Raw genomic sequence first — 15,976 nt, 5'->3', positions numbered from 1 at the left:
GGACAACGAACACACTGGATGCGATATTCAACACGCCCGGCTCTACCCCACCCACGGCTGACGTGCGCCAATGTAGCCGAGCTGCGCGCCGTTTGCAGTGCCGTGGGCGATAAAGTCCAAACGGTTCGATCGCTCCTCCCGGGCCCGTCGCCAAATCGTTCATCACCTCCTGAGCTCTCCACCCACCCTTCCCCTTCCCTTCTCGTGCCACCACCCCCCCTCCTCCTGCCGTGCTCTTTCCTGCAGGCTCAACCCACGTGACGATCGCTTTGAAAGTGTTATTTTGCGGAACACCGGTCGCATTTATCTTCTTGGTTCTTTCGGTAAAGTCACGTAGAATGGAAATAATAAAATAATAAAATAAAATATCAAATAATTCTCACGACGTTTCGGCCACAACGCAAGCAGCCGTCCTCAGGTGGAGAACAGGTCTTAGAGTCGCGGCATCTCTTCAGAAAGGTGAGAGACTCGAGACTCGAGCGTTGTGGCCGAAACGTCGTGAGAATTATTTTATTATGTTTTATTTTTATTATTTTATTATTTCCATTCTACGTGACTTTACCGAAAGAACCAAGAAGATGAATCCCTGCAGTCACGAAGCTTTAAATCGAAACCGGTCGCATTTGCCTATAGGCAGGGGAGGGGTGGGGGAGAGAAAGCAAAATTGTGCCACCGGTTTGAATGCAAGAGGCTGGGCACGGTAGAGTGAGCGGCGTTGAACACGGCATCGCCATTCGTATGATTATTTAATTTATTCTATTACGGCCGCTGGGCGCAGCCCCAAAGGCACGAATTGCCAAGCGGTTAGCAGCAAACAGCACGAACGTACGTGCGATGAAGTTCTTTCAGCACCGCACGTAGCCAACCGTGCTCATCGGAGGTGCCGGGGAAGGACAACAAATGAATGACGGCGTGTTAGACGAGAGTTTACGCGTCTTGAATTTAGCGACGAGGTTATTTTTTTAATTATTCTTCCAAGAACCGTGGGGGGGGGGAGAAACGCGACAACGGGTGGCGATTCTAGACTGGAGCAGTGGAAGAGAGAGAGAAGCGCCGTGACCTGCAGCACCGGGGTAGAGCACCGTGCGGATGAGACGGAAGAGACGCAGAGAACAGAAAACGCTGCACGCAATTTCACGCAGACTTGTTCTCGTTACTTTTAAACACTTTCCGTCGGCGTGATCCCTGATGGGCGGGCGCGGTCTAAAAATACACACCGTGCGTCACTCGCAAACTCCTCCGTATCTCTGCGCCTCCAACACAGAACATCGCACTGTTGTGAAAAATAAATGTGACATCCCAACTGCCCAACCCGCCTACTCGGTCGCGGAAGCAAATTATATTTAATAGTTGGTGGTGCTGCAGAACATCTTCTCTGGCCTTTCTATGCGTCGCAAAGAGAGGCAATTGCCCAAAATGTCACCAAATTGTATACTTTTCATTTTAAGGCCAGAGTGTTGCAAACGAATGCGCTGAGTGTTTTTTTATATAGAGTATGTGTACTTGCGCACCACTGCCACCGCTGTACCACCAAATACAATTACCATAATACAAGGCTATTATTCATGTCAATTACCCAGACGCAAGCGGGGGTGGGTAATACACATCACGAGAAGGCACGATGGCCGGTGGGTCAAGTGACCGAGTGACAACCACCGTGGAGTTGGAGCGATGGAATCAGCTCGCGTGATGTGCTACGTGGATTACTACACAGCGCAGGATGGTGCGAGATGCGCGCGTGTACAGTATGTTGAACTTCTTTCACACCGCACGGACCCAACCGTGCTAATCGGAGATGCGGGGAGAGGACAACAGACTATACTCACGTAGGTAAAAAAAAAATTAATTGAAAAAATTATATAAATAAAATAATAAATCACGACGTTTCGGAGGCAACACAAGTCTCCGTCATCAGGTGGGACCGTCACAGCTAGATTTACTGTCTTGAGACAGTCTTGAAACAGTAAATTTAGCTGTGACGGTCCCACCTGATGACGGAGACCAGTGTTGCCTCCAAACGTCGTGATTTATTATTTTATTTCTATTATTTTTTCAATAACATTATTTATTATTTACTTTTTACCTACGTGACTTTACCGAAAAACCTAAGAGTATGAATCCTTGCAGTCACGAAAGCTTCAAATCTAGAAGACAACAGACTAAACACACAAAAAATCAGTTCCTGAAGGAATGAGTTTTCAACCTCGATTTAAAATTGCAGCGCTCCAGTGGCTTCCTAATAATGCCAACGACTTTGAGAGGCCTTCATCCAGCAGTAGATCGATCAAGGCTGACGGTTATGATGATCATGGCAATAACAACGACGACGACGATGACGACGACACCCCAACAGGCGAATTTGACAAGCGGTAGACGAACTCCGAAAGGCAACTGCGGTGCGACTCGCTCGGTCTCGTTAGAATCCGGCGCGAGTGAAGACCCCGTAACGCGGTCAGCCACAGCCAAGCCAACGGAGCAATCGTGGTCCAAAGCCCGCATCATTACTCAGCTAATGAAATCACCGCACCGCGAACGAACCCCACGGAGATATAACGGCGGCAGATTAAAAAAACACAAAAACCTGCGGCTTGTGCGCAAAGCTGAAAGCTGGGCACGAGGCTTCAAAAGCGACCGGGTGGGAACGCGAGAGAGAGAGAGAGGCGAGGGCTCCCCCACCCTCTCAACGCGTGTGCCAGGCCCGAGCGAGATTCCCCGTGGCAGATGTTCACGCTCCTGACCGCTGTTCGTAACTCCCCCCACCCCTGCCGCCAACCTATCTTTCACTCTCTCTCCTCACAGCACTGCGAGGCCAATTTATCTGTGTGGGCAGATTATTCGGATTGGGTTGAGGATTAACCGTGATTGGTAAAAAAAGTACGTTTACGTGTGTGGACTAGTTTAATTATTTATCTGCTCCCGTTAATCACGTGACCTTCTGTGTGGCCACACCCACTCTCAATCCCTCCCCTCTCCCCACTGCCCCCTCTGAAAACAGACGCCGCTCCGTGCAGAGGCATCAAGGTGCTTTTGTCATCTTCCCGATTATCGTCTTTCCTGACCCTTTTGCTCCCGTATTTCCGTTCCTTTTCCACTTTATTATTTCTTCTCTTTTCCCTTTCCCAGTCCTTTTTCATTTCCCATACATTACATCCATGACTGTACAGTACTGTACTCTATTTCCCGTGGTGTGCTACGGGTAAAAAGTTGCTCTGATTAAACTACAAACTAATTAACCTGACAAGGTGGACAACGGCTCGCCATAACGGTCTCGGTCCATGTGGGCAGAGAAATGCACATGCCAAACTTTCAGATCTTGTCCTGAGGATCACAACTGTCTCACAGAACCGAGATTCTCCAGATAATCACAAGATTTATCATTCTATGTTGCCGTCACTAAATGTACAATAATTCAAGCCCTCCTCCCCCGAAGCGATTTAATGAATTATCACGATTCTGATTGCAAAAGTCTAATTTTTTCATGCCCGTTTTACCGTCTCGTTTGTATTGTGTCTTCTTCGACTCTTTTGTCACAAATGCGTGCCGCTCCATGAGCCGTAACTAAACATTTCATTTGCACACGATGCTAAAAAAAAAACACATTCGCAAGAATGACGTCAACCCAAAAAATCGACGAATCATCACCACACACCTCCACCGATTGACGCCCAGCAACCACCGACGTGTCTGCTCGTGTTACGCGCCCGCGCTCACCAGATGAAGTCGCGGCAGTGCGAGCAGTAGGTGGGCTGGCGCAGATACGTGGCCATGAACTTGTGGCCGTTGACCTGGTGGACGCGGCGCCGCACAGCGCCCTGCCGCTTGCGGGGCCGCACACGCTCCGTGAACACGCGCCCCTCCTGCTCGCTCTCCTTCGGCGCTGCGGGAAGACGGCGGCGACACGCGCGGGCGTGAGCTGAGCGGCAATCGCCACGTGGTGACGGTGACGATTATGACGGTGACGACGGCGATTTTCACAATTTTCTCCAAGCTCAAGCCCTGACTTCCCACAGGCGAGCTCCCAACACGAGCGACGTTGGGGCTGGTGTGGAGAGAAGTCAACTGCCAAGCTGTTCCACCCTGTTTGTAGAAGTTTTGTTTTGATGACAAGTGTTTTATTTATGCTTTTCAGCAAAAGTGCAGGAGCGAAGCACGCAGTTAGTTGGTGATCGGCAAGCAAGCACAAGATAAAACAGCTTTGTTTCCCGGCCATGGTCCAAAGGAAGCCAAAACAAAAGCTAAAGGAGGCTGAGAAGAACGAGGGGGAAGGATATGAGGTGGTCGAAGAGGAGGAAAATGAGATGGGTAGAGACCCTGTTTGCAAATGTTGCCACAAGGCGTAGAGTTGTCCCAATATGACATCTTCATTGTTCAACATACACACGGATAAAAACAAAAATGAACAAAATACTTTCGCCTCTTTATTAAATGAAACGCTCACGCATGTTCAACTCCCACTGCATCATGAATGAACCTGCAACAAACAACAAAAAGGACAGCATTGTCGATCTTCGAATGTGCAGTCGTACAAGGGTTCCGCTGCCTCTGGTCACGTGACACGTCTGCCATCTCGTGGCCAAATCTGGACCAAAAAGATTGAGCACGTGATTAGCGGGACATCTCTCATTTACTGTGCTATTTTGACCAAAATCGGAACGACATTGAGGTTCCAAGATTATGAAAAGTTCTGTATTATTATTTATTGAAACACATTGGTATATTTTCTGCCAAAGCCATCGCTAATTCCACGACTGTCACAATCGCCTCCACCAGAACAATCGTCGGCACGACCACACCACGACGGCCACTGGCACCCTCTTCACCTGTTACCACCTTTCACTTCTGTCAACTATCCGCACTATTAATGAAAGTGCCAGGACAATCAGAAAAAATATATGTATTTTACAGTCAAATTGTCTGGATTCCATGCAGAAAGCAATAAATTAAGGTTTATAGCACAGTAAAAAAACTTTTTTTTAAATAGGCCAAAGGACACTCAATCTTAAATGTGATTTTAAACGACCTGTTGGCGGTCGTTAATGAAAAGCACTGCGCCAAGACCCGTTGCCAAACAGCGGCAAGTCTAAAATGTAATTTTAGCATTTTGAGAACTCTTGGTACACTTGTGAATTTGAAACCAATCACCATAACCTTCCGCCGTCTATTAAATCACCATCCTCCCCTGTAGCACCTCCATGCTTTCTTAATATAAATGTTATACACAGTCCTTGCTCAGTCTACTGCTGGATGAAGGCCTCCCAATGTCCGATTGATCATGGGAATTATTCGCTGGTCCAGCGTGGGATTGGACAAGGGGGATTGTGGGGTTGCTCAGGACTGGGTCATATATCACTCGCCAATGATTTCACCATTTTTTATTTTATTGTTTAGAATAGCACAGTTAGTCGATCGGCAGGTCGCGTGAGGTGGGGTAAAATGTGAGCGACTCCCACCTCTTCCAATACGTATGACCTGCGTGGAAGAGAAGGCCAAAAATACGCTTGAGAGCAGTGGTTCTTAACCTGGGGTGCACGAACCTCCTGGGGGTACGGAATGCCCTTTCTGAGAGCCAAAGTGGTGCAGACTGCAGTGAATGTTGAGAATCACTGCGTTAGAGGGAGCTCTCGAGCTCCCTCTAACGGAGGGTCCTTTCTGCCGACAGTGGCATGAGCAAGCAATTGCAGGGCTGCACCTTTACCGAGTACATGTTTAATTTATTTTTATTTTCTGGATCCGTCCAAAGCTTACGGAGAGCTCAGCGGCGGCGCGACGCCACCGCGCTGATCTCAATCTTAGGGAGCCGCTCCGTTAAGAGTGGCCAGCCCTTCCACTGCCATTATTCCAGAAGATGCCACACCCCCTCCTACTCTACACCACCAACCGCCTTCTGCAGCAGTTGGCAGATGCGTCGCAAATCATCAACCGCGTCGCCGCTGTCACCGCCGCTCGTCCGCGCGTCCGTCCGCCCAACGCTCGACACGAATTGCTTTGTGGGCTCCGTGGGCTGCCCGTGAATGACGCGAGAGCGAGTTGACTGCCTCTTAGGCAATGAGAGCTATACATTGTCCTTGGGTCGTCCTTGCATTTAGGATGATGATGATGATAGTGAAACTTGCATGGATATTGCGGCCAAAATGTAACGAAATATGTCAGAGCACGTCTTTTTTACGCTTAGGGGAACACCTCATGGCAGCTTGACCCCTGTGACACGACATGTCATTAAACTACAATTGATATTATAATGAATTATATTTCCAGCCCCTTTTGTCAATCCACTGCTGGATGAAGGCCTCTCCAAGTCATGTCGGTCGCTGGTCAGTGAGGGTTGGTGATACACCCCAAGTATTAAGCAGGAGGGCCTCTGGGGTCGTACCACGAACCTCAGCAACAAGTGGCAAACGTGCTACCACTCGGGCACGTCATTGCCAAATGTTTACGCACAACGGCCGTATAATGGGCGTTTTCTTGTTCGACGCTGATCCAACGTTAAACCAACGGTCTCAACCAGGATGTTGTCCCTGATTGCGAACCGAACTCAACTCGCCACTGGACTGCAAGGCGCAGCGTGCTAAAGGTTCACGCGGAGAGTATAAGTCGGATTTTTACCTTGGATATTTTTTTTCTCTCCCTTAATTGACAAAGCCAGCTAGGCTAAAAGGGGGATGGGGGGGGGGGATTGGGAACGTTGCCCTCTGTACAATGGATTGCCTCGCTCTTTGTATGCGCTCTGCATTTCCGCGGTGGTGGCAGCTTTGTTGAGCGTGAGTCACGGCTAGGGATGCTGCTGCTGCTGCACAATTCAATTCACACCATCTCACATGTGCATACACATGGAAATACGAAAATAGCTGAAACGCCTGCACCTCGCAAGGGAATTGCAATGGCGTCCGTTGTTTTTTTTGCATTATTATTGTTAATGTGCATTTAACGCAAAACGAGTTTAAATTATCATCTTTTGATCTTGAAATGTTCCCTCCGATTTACTGAGTTGTTGCTCTGTACAAATGCATGTCGTGCGATGAAGAAGAATCCATTTGGAAATCTCCAGACCCTTCGCCCCTTCTACCGCCCCCCCCTCTACCCCCCCCACCCCGTGTCAGAGAGAACGGCTGCTGCGGAATAAATATTTTCACAGGACTTAGCCCCAAACATCTCTCCAATGCGGCCTCTTACCCTTTTGCCATGCACTCGTGCTACGACAATATTGAGGAACAAAGGGTAAATGAGAATAATTTTGAGATTAATATTTTTTTTCTAGCCGCAGGTGTGTGTGGCCTCGACTACGTGGAAAAAAGTCGCCTTTCTGCGCTCTTCCATAACATCACTGCAATGAACATCGGTCACTCAGCCGCTCTCGGATAGCGATATGTGCATTCTATGTACGATATATATACACACATGCGCTGCATGTTATAATCGCACGATTTATTACGCTTAGAAAAATACAAGGCGCACGCGTGTAACCAGATGAACCCTCCTACGATCTCCCCTCCCCCCCAAGCAAGGGAATGAAATTGTGTGCAGTGTAAACAGGCAATTTACAATTAAGCCATGATGATCAACGTGATTACTCAAATATGATCGGAGGGTGGAGCGGAGGAAAGCGATTGGTGGGGAGGGACTGCGCAGTCGGAACCTCTCCGTGACAAAAGACAAAGATCCCCCGTATAGCCTGGCCAGACTGTTGTGGGTACTGTCAAGTGCTGTTAGCGAGCACCTATGAAGGTCGGCACAGCACACGAGGGGGTGGGTGGCCAGCACGGGGCTCGGCCGCTCCCCCACTGAACCACAGACACGCGCGCACACACACACTCCAATGTAATAGCTCCTCACGTCTCAGCTCGAGTGTTGATGCATTGCGGACACCTTAAGATCCAGGGGCGTTTTCAAAAACGACGGAACCCTTAGAGAAATTGAAAGTGGTCTGTAATCATTTTCTATGCCCTGCGGTGACACTTACGGGCTCCGGCAAGAGTCACCGATTTCGCCGAAGCGTGCGCGGTTTTCCCTCTGCGGACGCTTGCTTTGGCTTTTTGGAAAGGCGACGTTCCCTACCCACGTGTACTCCAGGTGCCCCCGAGATCTCGGCCGCAGTCTCCATATGTCAGTAAAAATAATGTCGAGAGATTCACGCTGCTCCCTTGAGAGCCGCTGGCGAGCCGGCGAGTTCATGTATTTTTCGTTGATGTTTTTTTTTTTATATGCTGCCAGTTTCGATGCCGCGCGCCTGAGTTTCAGGTGGTCTATGCACGCAGACAGAGAGATACGTGCTTCGTTCACATTGTAAACTGTACGTTCAACGCCGCGAAGGTGCGGCAAAAGAGAGGCTGAGAAGCAGGAGGGCCAGGTGAGATGGAGAGGCAGAATATAAAATTGAGAAATAGGGGGGCGGGGGTAGGGAGGGGGGGGAAGTGTCTGGTTGGCTCATGAGTTTGTTCGTATGTCACGATGTTTGATTTTTCATGCCGTGGGTTAGGACGGCTGAGCTTGGCACTGACGGCACTCTTGAGTTCAAATCCAGGAAGCTGCCTGTGATTAACCGGGTTTCACCTTGGGATAGCATGCACTCAGCGGTCGAGTCAAAAGCTGGGTCAGATACGCACCCCCAATTAGCGCGGTCGGCCACGGGCGGTGCGAAAAAGAAGTTCAACATGCATACAGATTCCACTTCCCGCCGGTGTTTTCTGTGGCAGGCGAGTGAGCTCAGATCAGAATAACGAAGTGTGCCGATCACCATTCCATCACTCTAAACGAAACTAAAACTATTTTTTGCTTAGCAAATAAGGCCCAATAAGCTCTATAGTTATGTTTCAGAAGCGACCTGGCCACAATTGGTAGCTCAACGAAGTGGCTTATCACGTGCAAATGTATCGCAGTCAAATACTCTAAACCCGTATTTCTCAATGTGGAGGGAAAACCACACAGAGTCCATGCAAACTCAAAATATCCAGTTGACTCCACGACCACCTGTATACAAGGCGAGGTGGTTAACATCTCGCCACTTTAATTTGTTTAAATGCAATAAAAATGGTCGTTCTCCTGCTGTAGTCGCTGGCTGCTTACACTCTCGGCCTTTGCCGATTAGAAATCGTGCTTTGGCCAGGTGGCTCAGAGGCAACGAGTCGCTCAGCTGGCACGACAGACACTCTGGGATTGAATCCAGGAAAGCGGCCTTTGATTAAACTGCGTTCATGTAAAGTGCGTTCATCGTTTCATCCCGGTCACCAACGACTGCACACACACACGCGCACAAAAACCATCATAATAAATGTGGTTCTGCGCTTAAATTCGCGAAAGTCGAGCAACGAAAAGTTGAGAATATTAGTTTGGCTCTCACGTAAGTTGTAAATCGCACGATGTATTGCGCGTAAGAAAAAATATAAATGCACGTGCACCGCTCATCAACACGCATGCGTGTAACCAGATGAACCTCCGGTGATCCCCCCCCCACAATCACCCCCAAAGGAAGGGAATGTGGGATAAACAGGCACTTTACAATTAAGCCACGATGATCAACGTGATTACTGCAAGATTATCGGAGGGTGTGGGGAGGAGAGGGATTGGTGGGGAGGGGCTGTGCAGTCGGCACCTCTCTGCAACCAAAGACAAAGATCCCCCGTATAGCCTACACATACTTTTTGGACAAGTACTTTTAGCGAACAACATATGTAGAGTGGATGGGAAAGTGCTGCCCTCAACTGTGTTGATCAGATATTAGTTGAAGGAATGTTTTCGGGGTAGTTCAGTGATATCCACTTCCCTGGCTAACGTTGCACTGCTCCGTGAAGAAATGCAAGTGGATACTGCATCTCGTGACTCGGTGCAATCAGCACAATATGGATTAAAAAAAAATTCAAGGAATTTAAACTTGGAACTCCGATGGGACCTCTGAAAGCCACAGCCATGGCAAATGGAAACGTTTCATCAACCACGCACTGCCATTCAGCCAACCCAATCCACCCATCCTCTGGTGAGCCACCGATCCCTGACTTTAATTTTAATTTCATTACAAGCGGTGATTTTCCCTTCGTCTTAGGTGCGAATGTCAGCGCGAGATCAAGACTTCTGCCAGAGCCGCCTGTGGGATTTTAATAAACCCCGAGGCTTTTCATTTGTTGCAATTTTTGTGCCATGGTTATGGGGGAATTCGAGGGAGCTGGGGGGGGGGGAGCTGGGGGGAGCTGGGCGGAGAAGAGCAACAAGTAAACCCGTAAAAACAAAGTTTTTCACTATAAATCATTTATATGCGTGGCATCGGGGCGGCTAGAGTCCTCTTGTCCTCTGGCTTGAGATGGCTGCCACCTATGGGTCAGATGATTGTCTGGCAGCATTAAACAATTGGTAAATACATATTTATTTATTTTTCCCTAAACAGTGTACAATTTTGGAAAAAGAAATTCACGAAAATGCATTGTCACGCACAACGAGTCTGTGTGTAAAATGTCAGCTCGATTGGATCACGGGAAGTGGGTTAAAAAACGACCGAAAGATTTGCACGGTCCTAAGCAAGCAAGCGAACTTAATATAAAGGATTAAAAAAGTAGAGAGAACAATCAGATACAATCATCAGCGATGGAACGGTGGATCCAATTCAGGCAGAGTCGTGAACTCCACTTGGGGTTTCGTAACAGCAGGTGACTTGATGGGTGCGATAAAAAAAATATTAGGCATTTCCCGAAGTATAACAGAACACGGGACACATTATACATTAGAAATATTAGAAATATTAGAAATATGCGACGTAAAAGAGGGCGGCGCGTGGACTCGAGAACATTGGAGAGGTCGCATTGACTGTTGAGAAAAGCGAGTGGGCTTGGGTAGGACGCCGTCACGAGAAGGGACGATGACCGATAGTCAACAACACTGACGGAGTGGCATTCCAAGGAGGGAAGGAGCCGCCCACCCGTGGAGATGGAGCGATGAAATCCGCTCATCTGCAGGAGCTAGCCGGATCGTTTGCATCGCGTGACCGTGAGAGATGGCGACGGCTTGGAGAGGCCTTCATTCTGGAAGTGGATAGATAGTGGCTGATGGTGATGATGATGACAATGGGAAGGCGGAGGTGATGCAGCCAGCACCAGTGGTTACTGCGGGGAGTGGGAGCTTGTGCCAGACCCGTTCTATCAGAAGGCCTGCATGGATTTATCCGCCGAAAAACCTGGGATGTATTTCATTCTCCCAGTTCTTTCGGTAAAGTCACGTAGGTAAAAAATGAAATTAAAATTAATAAAAATAAAACAATTTTTATTTCAAAAATGAAACAATAAAAATCTGTGATTTTTATTGCTTTATTTTTTTATAAATTTAGTTAATTTTTTACCTACGTGACTTTACCGAAAGAACTGGGAGTATGAATCCTTGCAGTCACGAAAGCTTCAAATCTAGAATGTATAAAAATATGTATTTCATTGTCTACCAGACTCACGGGGACACATGTTTGTGCCTGGCTATGACTGGCTTCCCTACGGCGTTTTTTTTTTGGCGACAGTAACTTTTAGCTGAATGTTTTACCAAATGTTGTCTTGGATCGCGCTCTCGGCGTAGTTTCAAGAGATGAACACTACATTTGGAACTCTCGCAGGGCAATGCAAATGCGTCGTGATCGGGAACAGCCCACGGAAGCGGATATCACAGAGCTTCCTTTGAATTGACTTCAAGGTGACCTCTGTTCCACACAGTAGGGGGCAGAACTACCCCCCCCTCCCATCCACGCTGCTACAGAGAATAAGGTTCACTCCATGATAGTCAAACCAATATTTGTAACTGTAAGAGATGACATTTATCTGCATGATGTGCAGAGTCAAATTTAATGGAGTGTGCAGTAATTGATGATCGGGGCCCTTGATTGGATTATGCCGGCAGGGGCCCTATTTGAGGCCTAATTGGCAATTGGCTGAGACCATAAACTCACAACGCCTGTGAGCCTGGTTTAATCACAAGCAGCTGAAACTTGGATACCAACCAGGGATCTTAACGATTCTCACTCGGGGTTCTGACAGCGCCGGCAACTCGTGAAGGTTGATTAGTGGGGCACTTGCATGGAGTCTTAGAACAAGTTACGGACTTCACAGGTCCTTCATTTAAATTCAGAGAGAGTGTCCGTGCAAACACGTGGATTGCTCTCGTGAAAATAAAGGCAACGATCACAGCTTTTATCCATTTTGTATTTTTTTTCTTCTCTAAAAAAGAACTCCACGGCGCATCCACGTATGTGACCGCGGCGATCGCGGCTCATTCACGCTGAAACCCATTATGGAAATGGAGCTTGGCGAAAGAGCTGCAGAATTTCACATTCATTTAAAGTCTGCTAGGAATATGGTCGGGTCTTATAATTTTTTTACGGGGGTTTCTGAAACAGCCATCTCACTTTCTCCGTGCTGTGAAGAAGGGGCCATCCAATATCCCAGTGATGAAGCCAACGTCGTTGTCTGTTCCTCGTATGTCAAGGAATTGTATTTGTCTGCCGAGGTCTGCGTTGTACGGCAGTGCGTTGTTACGCCATTACAATTTTGATAGACCTAGGCCGACTGAGAAATATGCCCGGGTTTTATGGGAAAAGTGGCCACTCTGTCTCTCGCCCCTGGTAGAACATCATTCGACTATGCATCATACTCAAACTTGAGGCCCCAATGAGCTAAGCAGCTCTGTTACAAGGACGAGCACATCCCAGGGCATCGCAGGCTGGGATAGTGCAAACCAACCAGAACAAAGACAACAAACACTACAAAATAATTTACAAAGAAACCCGCGCCAAACATTAACATGCGGTCATTTGAGACAAAACGGAACATCGTCTCTTACCATCTCCGGCAGTTCCTGTCAGGTCGATGACGATCAACACTTTGCCTTCCGGCTCAAGATCCACCTGAAAGTGAACGAACACACAAAAAAATGTTGATTACAGATTAATTACAGACAGGAACGCCACCGTCGCTAACAGACGCGCGCGCACTCACGCGCGCGCGCGCGCGACACTCGGGCGGGCGCGCGCGCGCGCCACCTCCGCCTGCGAGTAACGCTTTGATCAAAATTTCACAGGCGACCTTTGCTTTGGAAAATTGACACATAGTTAACGAGTGCCATTTACTCGCCTGCCAATTATGCGCATATTTAAATGTAACTGAAACCGGCGGGGGGGGGGGTAGGGGGGGGCTTCAATAATACCGGATTTGCTAACGGTTAATTGATGAATATGATTACGGTGAATATAAAACGTGCAGACGCGAGTTCCAAATCTATATTAACACGCCGCCTTTATTATGCCCTTTAACGGCGGGCGTGTACATCTGATTAATTGTTCTGAATGCACGCAATATGCTAATTATATTGTCATCCAATTCACTTTCTGAGCGGGTGGGTGGTAGGCAGCGGCAGCGGCGGCGTTGGGGGTTTGCCCCCCTCGACTCGCCTGCCCCCCCCCTACTGTGAGTGATCCAGATTCGCAGAAATATTATTCCTTTACACCATACTTGCCCAAGCAAAAGGCCCAAAGGCCCAAAAGCCCCCTTGCCAAAAAAAGGGCCACATGGCCAGCAAAAACCAACGGTGCCTGTTGAAGCGACAACAGTTGACACGTTTCTGAAGTCGAGCGCGGAGATCATGAACTTCGGGAAAAGAGAAGCGTGGGAGGGACAATTTCAAAATGAGGCAGATGTACGAGGGGAAGAGGCAAGAAAGGGAAAAACATTTTAATTGGGTGCAATTGTGAACAATAGCCATATCATACATTATTAGTCCATCTAATCGGCATAATCATTGGTTCACTGCAGCTCCCCACAAGGCGTGCGGTGAAGTTAGGAGATGTCCCGTGTGTGTGCTCGACATTTGAAGGCCTGGAGACCAGAGCCGGTGATTTAGCCGACAACGTGTTCATCAGGGAGGCAGTTCCATATCCGGACAGCAGAGTGAAGAAGAAGGGCGCTTCTGTCCAGGGATAAATCTTCTGGCAACTGGGGGGGTGGGTGGCTCGGCAGGGTTGTGCGTAATCGGGTGGCACGGCATCTTTCATATGGGGGTGGAAGCATGGCCTGAAGGTCTGCGTTGCTACCTGAAGGCCTCCGTTGCTACCTGAAGGTCCCCGTTGCTATCTGAAGGTCTGCGTTGCTACCTGAAGATCTCCGTTGCTACCTGAAGGCCTGCGTTGCGACCTGAAGGTGTCCCTGATGGATGAGACGAAACGTTCAGTCTGGTCAACCGAGTCCTCAACATGGGTGAAGGAATCGATGAGTGTACGTATGTACGTTTGTTTGTTTGTTTGTTGAACTTCTTTCGCACCGTGCATAACCAACCGTGCTAATCGGAGGTTGCGTGGAAGGACAAACAAACTAAACACAAAAAGCAGTTCTCAAGAAATGAGTTTGTCAATCTAGATGATTTTAAAGTGCATAGCCCCAGTGGCTTCCTAATATCGCGAGGAAGAACGTTCCAGACGGCCGCAGAAGCGCATCTGAAAGTGCACGAAGTTCATGGTGATGAGTAGCCATAGTAGTCGCTATAGAAGAGCGATGGTGCTGGGACGACTGACCGCCAGTGGGTGAGCGAGCAGCTGCAGTGAATCAGTGAGTGCTGGACCATCAATCAACCCTGACTGCTATACTCTGAATTCTACCCAGCGCAATGAGGTGTGTACACTTCTGGGTGCTCCATCCCAGATATGACATCAAGATATCAAGCTTCGGCCAAATTCGTGGTTTGTATGGTGTCGTAGAAAGAAATGTTTGGGGTTAAAGAAGGCTTTGGCATGCAAACAAAACAAAAAAACCCCAAGCTACTCCGATGGGCCCTTGACCAAATTCGCATGGATGCACGCTAAAAAAAAAGTTTGGTGGCATTTTGTCAGCCACGTGACTTCCTTGCGTCTACTCCCAGCGGTAACGGAGGTGATGATTGCACGCAAATTGCCGCTAAGATTATTATCACCGCTTTGTGCGCGTTAAAAAAAGCCCCAATTAAAAGATGCACACAAAGTCATCGTACAATGTTTGCGGTTTTTTTGCCTTGGACAGGGTTGCATCATTATAAATCATGTTGGGCAGTGCTGGATTAAGCTAGTGCGGGGCCTGTAGCATACGTTATAAAGGGGCCCTAAATAAAATAAAAAAACATACATATTAAAACACACATTTTTTACTTGCATTGTAAAGTAAATGTATTTTTTCATTTGCTATACAGCCAGTTAATACGACAAATCGCTAACTTTCAACACCCAGTCGTTCATAAAAGTTGAAGGCAGTTTAGTACTATAGTAATAGAGCAAGTGCAGAATCACTGAACCGGAATTGATAGCTAGAAACAATTTAGCGCGGGGCCCTTGAAAGTGCGGGGCCCGAAGCATTTGAAGCTACTTTTGCTCCGAGGATAATCCGGCACTGATGTTGGGCAACGCAGCAGCATTTGTTTAACAACCCCAAACTCTCCTGATGAGAGCGCAAAAAAAATCGAAACCGGTCCAGTGTTTGCTTGCAACAACAAATGCTGCTGGAAGATATTGGACTGTAAGGCGAAGAGGCTGACGGCACACATAACAGAGCTCTGCGTATATATCTTGTGAATTTGAAACCTTCTGCATTTCATCAGTGAACGCTATTGCTGATCGCCTCCTGATTCGCTATTCAGGGCAGTGCGAACCCTCCTTGTTAGAGAATGTCCCACACAAGCGGACTTCACAGAGCTACCTCTGAAATCCCACCCATCAGGTTGATCTCTGGTCTACACACGGTAAAGGGCAGCACTTTCCCACTCACCCTGCATATGAGAGTAACCCACATCTACATGAAAGTCAAACCAATATTTACATTCTCAGAGATCAAATTTAGCCACATGAAATGCAGAACCAAACATTTTATGGGTTTTTTGTTTGTGCAGTCATTGGTCACCAGGTCGAAACCATCCATTAACTACACCTGGGGACTTGATTTAATCGCAGGCAACTGACCTGGATTCGAACCCAGGGTCTCAGCGGTGCCAGCTCAGCATTCTG

At 48.0% G+C, this 15,976-nt stretch overlaps 1 protein-coding gene across 1 annotated transcript in view; it reads right to left on the bottom strand.

Annotated features, from left to right (window-relative positions):
• The window catches only part of LOC144729731 (protein kinase C epsilon type-like), a 65,250-nt gene that overhangs the window by 35,119 nt on the left and 14,155 nt on the right, over positions 1-15,976 (bottom strand). Inside the window, exons 2-3 of the mRNA XM_078610179.1 lie at positions 12,799-12,862; positions 3,712-3,877 (exon numbers count right to left, since the gene is read on the bottom strand). Of these exons, the coding sequence (XP_078466305.1) occupies positions 3,712-3,877; positions 12,799-12,862 (230 nt within the window). The remainder of the gene's footprint in view (positions 1-3,711; positions 3,878-12,798; positions 12,863-15,976) is intronic.

Source organism: Lampetra planeri, chromosome 33 (assembly GCF_965212315.1).
Source record: "Lampetra planeri chromosome 33, kcLamPlan1.2.h2, whole genome shotgun sequence".
In the NCBI taxonomy this organism is placed as follows: domain Eukaryota; kingdom Metazoa; phylum Chordata; class Hyperoartia; order Petromyzontiformes; family Petromyzontidae; genus Lampetra; species Lampetra planeri.
This window is presented reverse-complemented; position numbering and strand designations above follow the sequence as displayed.